This window comes from Cydia strobilella, chromosome 8 (assembly GCF_947568885.1).
Source record: "Cydia strobilella chromosome 8, ilCydStro3.1, whole genome shotgun sequence".
Classification (NCBI taxonomy): domain Eukaryota; kingdom Metazoa; phylum Arthropoda; class Insecta; order Lepidoptera; family Tortricidae; genus Cydia; species Cydia strobilella.
This window is the reverse complement of record NC_086048.1, coordinates 17,134,948-17,150,891: the sequence shown is the minus strand read 5'-3', so window position 1 is coordinate 17,150,891 and position 15,944 is coordinate 17,134,948. Positions and strand designations below refer to the sequence as shown.

Below are 15,944 nucleotides of genomic sequence, written 5' to 3'. Positions count from 1 at the left end.
GCTTTTCTAGCAAAACTTCGTTATTGTGAGGGTCGCAGTTCTAACCTAACCAAACCCACTTTTTTGGCAACAGTTCGTTTTGTGAAGGTTGTTTGTTGTTGTTATGTATTAAAATTAAATATTTTGTAACTAAACACTAGTATGGATAAAAAATCGTTTGTAAAATAATATATTTGACAGACTTAAAATTGTTAAACATTTGGCAATAGAACATTTTGTTCTAATGAAAGTTGTCTGAATTATTGTTTAGAAAATGATAATTTGCAAAATTCAAATCTGGCAAATAAATATATGGGAAAAATCGGATTGACAAATGTACATTTGGAAAATATTTGTTGGGAAATAAAATTTGGTTATAAATATTTTGGTAAAATAGCGGGATCCCTTATGAACAATATGCCACAGTAAAAAAATGATAAAGTATTTTACGGCCAATCTGTGTAAGCAGGAACTCTTTCGTAGGAAACTATGAATATGAATAGATCGATACCGGTTTACGTGAATCAACCCTACATAAAATATGCTAGTATTTGTAACATTGAGTACCAGTTGCACCATCCGCACTTGACAGATTGATCAACGTCACCCGGCGCGCTGCGGCGATTTACTATGAAACTTTCCATACAAATAATTTAGCGAACTCCTTAACGATGACAAACAGTTTGGTGCAACCGACCCTTAATCTAGCGAAACTATCTGGCCGTATGTTGCGTGTGAGTACCAAGGTCGTAACATAATCTATTGACGTAACAGTTCATCAATAAATTATGGATTATAATTATTTTTTTCACTTACGTAACTGCCTCACCAGAGGGCCCTCAGTTTCCCATGTGATTTGTTTGTAAATATCATTCGCATTTTATTGCAAAATTTCTCAGCAAATGCGCAATAGATTCTCCAGCTTTATTAGATAGATATGAATTTGTATTGTATAGAGTAGATAACATTGAAACAAAGATCGAACTCGATGAAGAAATATTCGACTTATTCAGCTAATGAAAGAACAAATGAAATTATTTTACGAAATATTTTTGATTACTTTTTTCTTTAGTGTATGATATCTATTTCAGTTTATAATTCGACTTATTATTTATACTTATATGTTTGCCTTAAATACAAGGGTCATTTGTTTTTCATCTAAGCTATCATTTACTAAAGTGAATGAAAGGCGTATTCGATAGCGACTAACTTTATTGAATCTACCCGCTAGTACATATCTGTATGAATAGCCACACAACATCTTCCCCGTTACAAAAATAGGCCATATATACTTATGCCTAAAGTACATTATTATAATTTTACGTTTGTCATTTGGTGTCAATTTGTTATCTTTCGATCGTGCATCTCGGTATACCTATTAGGTACACCCAGCTGTACAAGTGAAGTTATGAATAACACGAGTGAAATGTACGCGCGAATGATAACAAAATGACATTATTTTGATATCGTAAAATATAATATTAAAATTTGTACAATTTTATCAATAAATGTATCTTATCTTATCGAAATGCAAGTCCGAATTGGGCTTTCTGTCTTTGTAATCGTAGTGCACCACAAAAAAGTCACCTCACCTCAAGTCTTATTATCATTTTCGTGTACGCGATAAAAAAAATAAAGCTTCATGTTATCTCACAGTGCACTCCTGGCATCACAGCGACAGGTCGCGATGATAAGCGAGATGATCCACTCGGCGTCGCTGATCCACGATGACGTCATCGACCAGAGCGACTTCCGGCGCGGCAAGCCCTCAGTCAACGTATTATGGAATCACAAGAAGGTACGTCAGGTTGTTGTTATATGTTGCACTGCTGGCACAACAGCACGCATATTATTACGACTTTATCACGTGTCAAAATAATCGTCACTTTTTAACACCGCGCGGCTGAAAGTGACAGATACTGCCTTCATCACACTGTCACGTAGACAACAGCGACCAACGACCATCATATCCGTACAGCGAGATAAGCCAATTCCAGCGCGGCAAACTAATTCAATGTTCGATGGTATCACAGGCTAAACATTTATATGTTATCACACAGTGCACTGCTATCATCACAGCGACTAGCTGCGATGATCAGCTTATACAAGTACATAAAGGTAAGATAATTTTATAAATGATTGTCATTTGTGCAGTTCTATAATTGCGAAATCCGGGAACCACCATAAATTCTAGCAGTTTTGAAAGCATATTTGTCCGTAATATCAGGTAACGTTTTTTTCGCAACTTCGCATACTTCTTACGCATAATTTGCGTTGGATTATCGTAATTTGCCATTATTTCTCGAACATTATGATATTATAAACTAGCTTGAAACACCACCACACCACAACAACCTATTCAACTCCATTAATTCAAGTTGAAAGCTACTTGCTTACGGCGCCGGGGGGTTACGACTACGAATAAAATTACTGTCAAATAAAATATTTATGTTTAAAGGCTTTGCGAGACGCAGGCCCTATACACATATATATTTCAGCTGGACCGTGCGCATTTTAATTCTCCATTATTCAAATTTACTCTGTACGCCGCTCGAATTCTATTCCGTGGATAGGAATCTTAAGTAGCGTATAGAATGAATAAGTAAGTGTCGTGTTCTTTCATCCGGATTTTCCTTGAAAACTACGCATCACGTGAGCAATGAGCGTTTGTCAATTTATTTTCTTACATGGTGGTACATAGCGATTTTTTTTAAATGACAAGCCCATGTCCTTTCTTCAATTACCTATCTATGACATGATAATAAACTTGTACGATTTGACATTTTACAAAAAAAAGTGAAGAGCTACGACACTCTTAGTTCTTAATTTTTTTTTACATAATTATATAAACAATTTGTTTTATAAATTATAAATTTAAATATTCTTTTAACTAATATGAGCTCTATCACTAGTTTGTATTTGTCTTTAAGCTCGACATTTGCGGTTCACTCTCTGCAAATGTTAGATTCTTTCATCGAACGCGTTTTGTATTAAAGATGCCCTTCTTTATGCTTCTCACGGCTTAAGTAGATATTTCTATGATTAATACGTGTACATGTATAAAGAACTCGCTCTGGAATTTATAAAGGACATATTGTTTTATGATACGTTTACTAAGCTCAGAGCACAACGAGGAATTGAATACGAATCGTTTTATTTATGGAAGTGACGGGAGTTATCGCATACGATGGTATCTCATGCAGATAGACGTAAAACCCGAGTATACGTGAACACATAACGTAATGAACTTGAAACGATTTAAACGCCTTTGAATATGCCTGATAGGCGACGCTGAATCACGGACTATATATACTATGAATAATTGGAAGCTTACGCAGTACTAATAACTGTCTTAGCTGATCAATAATGGAGCATACTCGTATGTTATTGCAATAAAGTTTACGTATTGTTTGTTATCAGCGTAAACGATGATATATTACGCCAGCTTGCCAACTAGTGCGAACAATTTGGTAGTAAATATTATTAAACGGAAGAATATTATAATATTATCTGTCATCAGGCACCGCATATCGTCAGGTGACAACCAAAACTCACTAATTACCACACGTTAATAGCCAGAGTAAACCATATTAATACCTAAATAAGGTTGATGTTTGTTTAATTATTTTTTAGTAATTAGTGAGTTGTCGTGAAAGCCGATATGAGCGTAAACGGGCTCACACGAGAGGACGCCCAGGATCGCGCAAAGTGGAAAAAGGCTAGTAGGAAAGCGGACCCTGGCAAAGGCCGGGAAAACGCTAGGTAGAAGAAGAAGGGTGAGTTTTGGTTGTCACCTGACAATATGAAGGTACATACAATAATCAAATTAGAAGTAAATCCGGCACCAAATCAAGTAGCAGTTTTTAAGCAGACTAAACATTTCAAGGGTCTATATTTTACGGCAATCGCTTACTATCAGATGAGAAGTAACTACGGTTTGTTTTCTTTCGACGTTTAATAAAAAAGGAAACAGCTGCTTCGAAAACAGTAGGCGGCGTTTTATGCTTAACTCACTTTTTGATTAATTATATAGATACTCGTTAAACACCCATAAATAACAATATTCACATCGAGTTTCTTTTTTACGATAACGACATTAAATAAAGCTGACCTTTAACGAAGAAAAGTAGCATTACGTTCTCTGTTTTAACTCTCAGTCGATTTAAATTGATGAGATTCGTCACTTTAGCCCGGCAATTGAGATTTATGAGGCATACAGGCCAATTCGAACGTACATACATTGATATTGATTGCAGAATCTCACTGATGTCATTCGGCTATCGTGCATTTCGCCCGTACTTGTCCGTGCATGTATTAGCGCAGGCGAGACGCACGATAACTAAAAAACCGGCCAAGTGCGAGTCGGACTCACGTTCCAAGGGTTCCGTACATTACACAATTTTTAACAATGTATTTTTTATGTGAAACGTGAGTGAAATGTCTTTAAAAAATCCGTAGGGGTCTAATCAAAAAACTAAGTAATTAAGTCCGACTCACGCTTGACTGCAGAATTCTAATAGGTTTTCCTGTCTTCTATAGGTAAAGAACTATTTTGTGTATTTTTTTCAAAATTTTAGACAGTACTTTCGGAGATAAAGGGGGGGGGGGGGTAATTTTTTGCTATTTTCTTAAATAACTTGTAAAATATTTGTTCAATAATTACAAAAAATATTTATTTCAGATTTTCAAAATGAGGTCTCATTTGATAACAATGATAACACGATATAGTTTTAAAAACTACATTGTTTAATTTTCTAATTTAGCCCCCAAAAATGGCCCCCATGTTTAAAATTCATTTGTTTACGTTACATTTCCGTCTTTGTGTCACACATTTACATATGTGTACCAAATTTCAACTTAATTGGTCCAGTAGTTTTGGAGAAAACTGGCTGTGACAGACGGACAGACATACAGACAGACAGACAGACGCACGAGTGATCCTATAAGGGTTCCGTTTTTTCCTTTTGCGGTACGGAACCCTAAAAACATGATTCAAATATCATTTTGATGTCAGTGTACGTTCGAATTGGCCGGATAGGTTTTGGGCGGGACGTATTGGCACATCATTAATATGCCCAGCGCGTCGTGATCATTGATGAAACGATGGGACGCATGTCTGCGAATTTACCGATCGCTGTTGCTAGGTTGACGGTTCTTAATTATGTGTCAGTCGCAGGCAAAAGGCATCAATAGCCAAGTGCGCCAATACCTAATGTCAAATTCTATTAAGTATTTTTGAAAAGAGATCACTTTGGGTTGTTGGTGTTATTTGCGGTAAAACAATCGCTTGTTATATTTATGACATTGATGTGTTTCTCGCTATAAAAAAATCAATATATTTAATAGCTTAAATGAGATTATTTGTCCCTTTGTATAAATATGGTAATACATAATTTAAGGTATGGGATTAGGTGTCCCATCAGTTTTTTTTATTGAAAATTTAAAGTTATTCTTCCACGCGATAGGAGGCATTATTTAAAAAAAATACTCAATTGGAATTATATACTTAAACTTAACAATAATGGTACCCTTAGGCATGATAACTACACTCAAACCATTAATAGCATTCTCATTCGCCTATAATAGGGTATTGTTGCTCTTCAATTACAAGTCGTAACGTCAATTTGGGTCGCGATCGTGAAAAATCTGGGTTAAGATCACGCCATTCAAAACGCGTCTCATTGAAGTCTCGGCGCCGGGCCTTCGGCGGCATTATACAAAGAACTTTCTATACTTTTAATTAAACAATGCTACCGGCAATTCGCTCACACACTAAAAGGAAAACAGTTGTTTCTATTGCTCCCGAAAGTACGGAGCTTGAATTCTAGCTGTAAATTATGTCGGTCATAATCGGCCTGATGATTGTAGGTTACCGAAAAACAGAATATATCTCTCCTGTACCCTCCTCGCCCGTAATGTATTAGACACAGCAGACTAATTTCTAACTGTGACTTACACCCTCCAAAACCGGTTACACATGTAGTTTTAGGGTGTGTTAAAATAGTTAGCATTTGTGTCACCAATGTTCTGAACCTTCGGGAAAACCAAACACAATATCTATATAACCAGCTTTTTAATGGGCTCCATAAATTACATCAGAAGCCTTTGATGGGGTTGATATAGGCATTAAATGTAGTGAGAAGTATATTAATAATCTAAGATATGCAGACGACACCGTCCTGCTAGCAAATAGTGCTGAAGAATTACAACATCTATTAAACCGTTTAAATTCGAAAATAAATCATTACAAGTTGAAAATTAACATTAGCAAGACTAAATTTATGGTAATAAGCAAATCTAATACAACTCCACACATTTTAAGATTAAATAATACACCGATAGAAAAAGTACAAAAGTATAGGTATCTGGGCTGCTGGCTGAACGAGAACTGGGACAAGGAGCAGGAAATACGTGTGAGGATAGAGATTGCGCGAAACGCCTTTGTGAAAATGCAGTCTATTTACACCAACAAGGATATCAACCTAAAGCTTCGTTGGAGACTTGTAAAATGCTATGTACTATCAGTACTTTTCTATGGCTGCGAAACGTGGACTCTGAATAAGGCTATGGAAAAGAAAATAGAAGCAGTTGAAATGTGGCTATATAGGCGTATGTTAAAAATCTCCTGGACCGATAGAGTTACGAATGTTGAAGTACTTGATAGAATGGACAAAAAGTTAGAAGTTTTGATCACGGTAAAAAGAAGGAAAATATCATATTTTGGACACATATACAGAAATGACAAATATAATATACTACAACTAATATTAGAAGGAAAAATTGATGGCAAGAGGGGAAGGGGAAGAAGGAGGGTCACCTGGCTTGACAACATAAAAAAATGGACGAACGTCGATAACGCAGCCATGATGGCAGAAATGGCTACGAACAGGAGAGAGATGGCAAAGGTGGTCGCCGACGTCCGTTAAGGCATGGCAAACAAAGAAGAAGATAAATTACGTGACTAATTATACATTTATGTTTAGTATACAAAAACGGACACATGGTATCATATAGTTTGACAAAAAAGAAATGAACGTCACATATAATTTGAAATTTAAAACTATAAAAAAGAAATACAGGCGGAGTAAGTAGACTTAAGTCTGACATATTCTTGGTCTTTTATAGTTAATCGAAAACGTAATACAATATGCCAATTTTTTTATTAATATAATTTGCAATTTTGAACTTTGTACAGACTGGTGTTATACGACTTTTTGCTTATTGTATTGTAATTTTGATCATGTGACGTGTAAAATTATTATTTTATAAATAAATAATTAAAATTATTTTTAACTAACTCTTCTCTCTTAGATAAATACATGTTAAGTGGATGTTAATATTATGTATGACATTGAAATAGAGGGTTGATTCTATTATAAAATGAGCAGTCGCCCTTAATACCAAGCCCCTTGTACCAAAAATAACATACCAACCTTACATGTATTGGCTTTAGCAATATTGATTTTAGGCTCAAGATCCGTACCACATTACATATTTACCCATTTGTTATTTAAATATTGAACTGTCAACCTATGTGAGACGTATTCAATTTCATTTTCAGTCACCATAGAAAGCGATTTTTGCACTGACGTATTAGCCAGTGACACTCGTACGTTTGCCAATTTGCTCAGGCGGGTCACCGACGTGGTATAAAAAAAAATGACGTCGCTGTTGAATGTTTAATCAAATCAACGTGTAAAAACTTTTACTTTCTCGTTAGGTATCATTAACAGTGCAACAAATTATATGGCCCGATTTTATTTGAAAAGAAAGTTGTAAATGTGACGCCGGCAGTAGGTTCTTAGGTCACAGGTTATTGCCCCAATCTGAGGGAAACAAGAAATATTATGAGCTGTGGGAAGTGGAGCGCGTCGTCACCAGCGGCGGCCTATCTCGTGTTTGTAATCGAATTTAATCCACTCTCCCTTTCTCTCTCGCCGGCGCACGAGTGAGACAGGTGGTGTCCGTTTATTGAATGTACTGTAACACTGTAACCTTCTAAGAGCGGCGTCTCAGACGGACCTCGTACCTAAGAAAGCTGTGCGACCCCGGTGAAAGTGCCCCGCGGCCACACTCTTCAACAGTTTTTGGTGTAGCCGCACCTTCCAATGATCGTACATACACGGATAATTATACAGATTGCTATGTTTTCGACTGTTAATCCGGTAAAGGTATACTTTGTTGATGGAACAGTAAACTTAATTTTTTTTTATCGTATGGCAAACATATTGTAAAAATAGTACAAAATATAAGTAATTGAATGTCTACACTAAGACCATTCAGCCATTTTACGGCATCGTCGCTCAGGGTGATCAGGTCTTCGGGAGGACCGGCGACATGGGCAGTCTTGGATTATGTGCTGGATGATTTGGGCTTCCGCACCGCAGCCGCAGGCCAGGGAATCCACCCACCCACAGCGATGTTTGTAATAAGCGCATCGACCGTGACCAGTACAAAGTCTATTCAGTTTGCACCAATCTCGTCTAGGGAGGTCCGATCCCATTATTCTGGAGCCAGGCGTAGTTTCATAACCTAGTATACTCGCAATTAACAAACCCCAAGATTTCGTCCTTAAGTAAACTTAATTATAATTGCTTAGTCTATTTCTTAATCTAATTTCAACATAAGGACAAACTTGGACATTTTCTAGCAATTCCATGTAATTAGCGGATCAACGAGCGTTAAGAACTTGGGCCAATTCTTGTTCAAATTGTTCTCTCGGTATCGGCACTCCCATTTCTCAAGAATTACCAACAATGCTCATCCATAATAAACGTGAATATGTAATCCCCCACGTGTCTCCAAAACAGAAGCCGTACGTTGAGACACGATCGTTATGCAATCTGTCCCTCTTGAAAGGTATATATTTGTTAAACATATTATAGCCATTAGTTTCGTCAAGGCAATTTTCGTAAGAATCCGTGGCATTAATGCATGCTTGTAATTCATATCATGGTTACTACGACAAATGTAGAATTAGGAAGAAAACGCGAATCCGATGCGTTGCTTCCATCGGTGATGCAAACAAAGGAATTCCACGTTAGGAATACAGATGGATCGGCCAACAAAGTCAAAGCTAGTTTTTAAAGCTATAATGGTTCATTTATTCAACTTGTACGCGCTACGCGTTCCATTCGTCCTTCACAGATTAAATGCTCTGTAATGCCCCGCGGTTATACCTTCCGGTGATCTCCGACGTAAGATCTTTGATCAACGAACAAATATAATGTGGTTTCTGTTTCTATAAATCAGATGTGTAAACCCACTTCTTCGTTTTATGTGGGTTGCATATTGAGAAATTTGACTCGACCTTTACTATTGAGTGAGACGATCAGTATGTGTTTATCATAATTCATAGATAAAGCATGTTGTTTGCTCACGTGCTGTAAACTGTATTCGCGGCATTTAAATTTAGCTAAGCTTGAATAGAATGTTCTTTGATACATTAAGTACAATTAGATAAAGTGTCCAGAAATGTGTGACACGACTGTTTTAGAGAAGCCATAAAAGCGTATTATATTTGCGCGTTCTTTTTAGGGTTTCGTACCCAAAGGGTAAAAAGGGGACCCTATTACTAAGACTCCATTGTCCGTCTGTCCGTCTGTCTGTCACCAGGCTGTATCTCATGAACTAGAAGCTAGACAGTTGAAATTTTCACACATGATGTATTTCTGTTGCCGCTATAATTCTATAACAACAAATACTATTTAAAACAGAATAAAATAAATATTTAAGTGGGGCTTCCATACAACAAACGTGATTTTTTTGCCGTTTTTTGCGTAATGATACGGAACCCTTCGTGCGCGAGTCCGACTCGCACTTGGTCGGTTTTCTTAAATATATATTTGCAGATGACTATTACACATGACTATTTAATAATAAAACACAGAAGTCATACAATCTTTCCGATTACCGAAAGCTGGTAAAACAAATGTCTTCCCTTTAAAAAAAATGTCTTCCTGGTTACAGGCCCAAATGACGTAAACGTCGAAGCGGTTTTGGTCGATACAATTGGGTAGGTAAAGTTTTTTGAATATAGGCAAATTATATTTTTATCCGATAGTATTCGTCATAACGATCACGGAAATGCAGCTCTTTCATTTTTATTTCGTATTATTTATTATTTTTTTTTTTTAAGTGACCGAGATGACATTTGTGAAATTTAACAGCAGATCAGGCACTAATGCCTGTGCACGTTATTTTATTGATGAGATAGAAAAAAAAACGATGTCAACTGTCAGTGTCACTTAGCTGCCATTGCCGAAAAATGTTAATAACAAAATGTTTAATGTATGTATTTCACGGATATGTACAGGAGGGCCCTCTAATTTCGGCGGCATTGTGCTTATCACAGTTATGGTAATAATTTAAAATCATAACTAGGTCCATGTGGGGCAAGTTTGTAGAATCTGCTCGCATAAACTCGCTCATCCTTCTTGCAAAACTTAGTCCAAGGGTCAGCGCAGGGGTCGGGTCGTCGTAAGGGAAGAAAACGTTGTCCAATAAGCAGTGCCAAGTTGTCGAAAGTAGATTCAATCTTTGTCCAAATACTCGCAGATGTCGTGGGGAATCAGAAGTCCTTGGGTCGAGCTGAGGTCGTCAAAAATCTCAATGATAACCATATGATAACACTAAATCGCAAGGTAACAGAAAGGGTTGGGCCGTTATGTCTGTTATTTTTCGGCAATGACAGCTAAGTGACACTGACAGTTGACATCTTTTTTTTTCTATCTCATCAATTAAATCACGTGCACAGACATTAGTGCCTGATCTGCTATTAAATTTCACAAACGTCATCTCGGTCACTTAAAAAAATATATTTAATAAATAATACGAAATAAAAATAAAAGAGCTGCATTTCCGTGATCGTTATGACGAATACTATCGGATAAAAACATAATTTGCCTATATTCAAAAAACTTGACCTACCCAATTGGGTTGCGTTCTTATATCTCTTGACAAAGAGGAGGCTAATTTTTATTTTATAAACGAGCATGTCTCTGTGTGTGAAAGATTTTCCCCAAATATTATATACTCATACTTATTGATTATTTTATTTATAAACTTTATGATTCACAGCCACATGTTTACTCTCATATGACCCAGGCAAATTTTTTGCGTTTTTTAAATTCGAACTTTTTAATTTCTTTAATTATTTCAAACTCGAATTGCATTTGTACGTAAACAAGCTGGTACGCGGGGACTTACGAGGTTTAAATATGAAGATATAAAGTAATAGCCATAAATCATTTAGTTCTCAGGCTCCTTTACCTGTCGTCCACGTGTCGCAATATTTGCGACTACCAAGTACCAAGTTCGGTCTAGCGGATGTTTTATCAGTCCGCTCACAAGTTCATCCAATAACCTGTATTTGAGTTATGTCATTCAAATACACAAATGTTGGTTCTGATGTAGGCAGTTCTTCCCAGAGTTGGTACCTACCGCCAGTACGTAAATATATGTACATGTCATGTACGTAAATGGCATCGTTAGCTAGGTGTGTCTGTTTGCCTATCGGCTTATTCGTTTATGACATTGTTACTATGCCTGGCCGTACGTTGTGTACTCTCCTCGTTATGTCACAGCGGAATTGTGTTAATACTTAAAAGCAATGACTTTATAAGGACTGCTGAAGGCCGTGTTTGCGACCTATTTATTTATTTAGAGATAAGAAGGCTAATTTTTCTTAGCTATTTACTCTTGTTAGAGTGGTTCTGAGTCGTCTTGCTCTATTCTGAACGCATCTTTTTGCGAGAATTATTCTTGAATTAAGTATTCTAATTCTGTTAGGTTTTCATTGTGGATTCTATAAGATTTGTCGTTTCATGGTACATTTTACTTGTCAAAATATTATGATATTTAAAATAAGAATTGTAATACAGTCATCGACCTACACGCATAATAAGCATGCTCTATATAAAGATGCGTACGCGCACAATAGGCAAGGTTGAAGAAGAACACGACGTCAGCGTCGAATTGGCGATTCCTATCGTTGAGACCATTGTTCGGAATATGTCGCGATACTTATTGTTCCAACAGCTATGCGGCAGAATAGCGAGTTTAAATGAGCCGTATACGCGCTTTGAATTTTTATACATTTTTGCATTTGTTGCGCGTAACGCGATACTTTGTAAGGTGTTCGAAGGAAAGTGCGGATCTCTCGGCGATTTCTATGTGTATCTCGTTTCGACCTCCGCGCGCGTCAGGTGTCGATCTTTCTTTACGTTGTCTCTACTCGTATCTGACGCAAAGTTCTGACCGCGCCCTTTTCGTCCAGCGGATATCCGTATACCTACATTTACGAGTAAATTAGCACTTACATAATTCGTGTGTTCTCATATATTCATTGATTACTCAACATCAATGGTCTATTGCGAAGCCAAACCGGCTTATTTTAAGACAAGATTTCATTAGTAGCCATTGATGGTTTTAAACTTTTAACTAATTTGATGCAATATTAGGACAATGAAACGTTTTCTAATTAGGTTTCCACGTAGTGTAGCAATTTGTCATTGTCTCATTATTAACGCTTTCTGTTATTGAGCTAAGATCGCTGTCGATCTGTATTTTATAGGCCTAAATGCGCAGATATCATCTAGGCGGCAGTAATATGATGCAAGACGTTAAACAAAAAGCTTGTATTGAGATTACATGTCGCTTGGTCTCAGACGGAAGGACACGTAACCGAGTCCGTCAGCCACGGTGGCAGCTTTCTCCGAGTTTCGGTGTCATCGGTCACTGATGCGTCAGGTGCCGATGCGGGAGCCAGGGTCACTGGACCTTACGATCCGGCTTAACTGACGTAATTTACCATTCAGATTGGTGCAATAAGCGCTCCAGGTCAAAGAGATTGCAGTCGATCACTTTTTTTACAGTAAACTGCATCGGGGTAATTAACTATAATATGTATACCAAACAAATAATACTTCATACTTACAAAGACGCAAAGTTTCTTTTTCACAAGAATCTTAAACTCATATGATGTATTTTCGCTCGGAACTTTTGCTTTAAAACAGGTTAGTACTTATATTTGTTAAAAACTTTCGACAGTTTACGCAAAGCGCCGACTTTTTAAGTGTATGTAAACTCTACATTTAAATGATTTTGTACAAATTACACGTTCCGGCTTCTTCCAAAATGGTGAATGAAGTTGTCATCCAACGTTCAATTATCACGAACAGATCATTACTCAATCCATGTAGCATGTCTTATTATTGAAAATAATCAGCAGTTGGCCAGAACAATACCAAGAATTTTGACGGGAGCTTTACAAATGTCAAGTTACGTAAAGCTGTCGTCCGTTCCGAATCATCTTCAAGCGAGTATTTTTAGCACGAATAGTTGGACAATGTCGCGATGCGACTTAAACTTGCAAATGAGATAAAAAAAACGCAGTGATAAAATCGCTAATTTGTTAACCAATACTCAGACAGTTCATTCATTTTATAACGCCATATTAACATATCCATATGCAATTCGTATAATTACAGAGGTAAATTGCTTTTTACACCTGCCGAGATGAAGAATGGACCAGCATTCTTTCGCTGTTGCTAAAGCCCCATTCAGGGAACTCGTCTGCAGACTGCCCTTTGCATATTGACCAGTTTTTTAATCGCGAATAATTCGAAGTTTTCCCCGAGCCTTCATTATAGTGATTACTAATTATATGAGTGTGGCCATTTAAGTTAAAATCACGTTTTATTACCCCACTAATTTGACTCGTGGAATTTCGAGTTGCGCCGTAGTTTAAAATGATATAATAACAATGTACTTTTCCTCGTTTCATTGGCTTCCTTTCTACTTTTTTAACTCTGTTACCTATGTGAATACTGCCTTATTCACACGACTGTTTTTTAGATAACTTAATAAAATAATGTCTAACAATGCGTCATTATATACTAAATAGTGCCTGAAAAAATAAACTTTAAAAAACTAGCCAATCTCACTGACAATGCGTCATTTAAATCAATCATTTTGCTATATAATTGCAACTAGCGCTATAAAAAACATTATTGTATTGAAAATTAACATTTAACTGAGGATATAAGTTTTCTTCGGGCATACCGCAATATGTAATTATCTCCAGGGTTGATCTTTATTTCTGCAGTCACCGCGGGAATATAAGTTTCCTATTTATCATTATTATTATTATACAAAGTTGCGACTCTAGTTGCCGCGCGTTGATGTCTAGTAAAGCGCGTACGATACCCCGCGGCCGCGCGAAGCTCGAAGTCTAGGCAGCGTATCTCGTATCTATCACTGTGCAATTTTATTAACATAATATCTTACGTCACCCTATTAACCTAATTCGTCTTAATAAAGAACGAAAGGACTTTCCATTACGAGTATGCGTTTGTCATTGTGCGAGTGCGACCGGTCGGTCGTCGAAAGCAAAATTCGTTCAACACTTTCGACCGCTCGTATAAAGAGTGCGAAGCAAAAACTGGTCGGAATATAGCTAACTGTACACGCCGAGAAGTGGGTCGGACGCGCGGCCGCGGGCCGTAACCTCGTAACTTGTTATCCTACCCTAAACTAATATTCATTTTCTGAATATTTTAAAGTCGTTGCGACACGACTGCTTATAATTGGGACAGTGTCAGCTACAATTCTTTATAAAGATCGAGCCAAAGTTCAAGATACCGTTGGAAATAAATCGCGTTATAAATAACATATAGATTTTAAATCTGCCGATTAGAAGATTCTTAATACCATACAATCAATTATGGATATTAATTACTAATTAGTCTCGCTGACTCGCTCGATTTTTGGTCAATGAACTGAAACTTTCACCCAACCGTATGCATAAATCGAATAGATTTAAAAAAAACGTAACAAATTCCTGTATGACGGTATAACAACACGGTAAAATTCGATTGTGAAAGTCGTACGAGGTGTCTTATTGATGTTTACGTAGTTCTTTACACACAAAAATCCTCGATTGAAGTGAACGATACCGTGTCAAGGTCGCTGCTCGTCTCCGACTTTCACTGGTAGACGCTACGAACGCCTATAATGTCATTAGGATTTTAAAACATATTGCTATTGATTCATTAGAGATTATACATTCAACCGGTATCGTTTGTAGCCGGATTTTACGGTACGTGTGCATAGCATATTACATACCCCTCCGTTTAGCCAGAGCCTTATTTTCTCAAACGCACGATTGACCCATCAAAATGATATTAAAAACTTATTAGACACGTGCGCTCACTCGCGCTCGTATTCACTCATATAAGCACGAGTGATATCAACATTGAATTTGTATTACATTGGTATTTAAATTGATTAGTGAGTACGTGTTTGTTGGTGTCGAAACGATGCCCCACTCGTCGATCATTAATCGCCACTAGAGGTGGGTTTCGCAACCGATCAGACCAGGGCCACGCGCGGTACGAAATACTTCGATAAATAGTTATTTGAACACATCTACTCTTATCGATCGTATGGATATTATATGAGTTGTTGCATAAAAAAATATCATAACGTTAAAAAAAGTAAAATTTTAAAAAATGCTATTAAGTTTGAGTGTTATATGTCTATGATGGAATTTAATTTTATGCTAGAACCTAACAGCTAGTAATGTTAGTAAAATATATTGTCGTGTATCAAACATTTTATTACATAACCGCAGAACCGATGAAATCATTTGCGTAGAATTTTTAATTAGGATATTGGGGTAGGGCGGTAGGTATTTTTAAGTGTGCCGGTTCAAACCAGGACAGAAATTCCAACCGCCGCGTGAATTCAAATGATATGTAAACAAGCTACATATTTCGATGGGTCAAGGTAGATCGGTTCCACAAACTGGACATTCTTTTTCGACCGGCTAGCGGCTGTTTTTTGTTCTTTAATTTAAACGGTAAATCACGGTAAGTATATAAAGCACTCGCGTAAATAATTCATATCGACCGTTTTGTGACGTTACATGAACTTGTACTGTAGTTTTGTAAATATTTTGCTGA

The 15,944-nt window shown here is 36.9% G+C and overlaps 1 protein-coding gene across 1 annotated transcript in view; it reads left to right on the top strand.

Moving 5' to 3' along the window:
* The window catches only part of LOC134743758 (all trans-polyprenyl-diphosphate synthase PDSS1), a 79,930-nt gene that overhangs the window by 48,686 nt on the left and 15,300 nt on the right, over positions 1-15,944 (top strand). Inside the window, exon 4 of the mRNA XM_063677402.1 lies at positions 1,636-1,777. Coding sequence (XP_063533472.1) covers positions 1,636-1,777 — 142 coding nt within the window. The remainder of the gene's footprint in view (positions 1-1,635; positions 1,778-15,944) is intronic.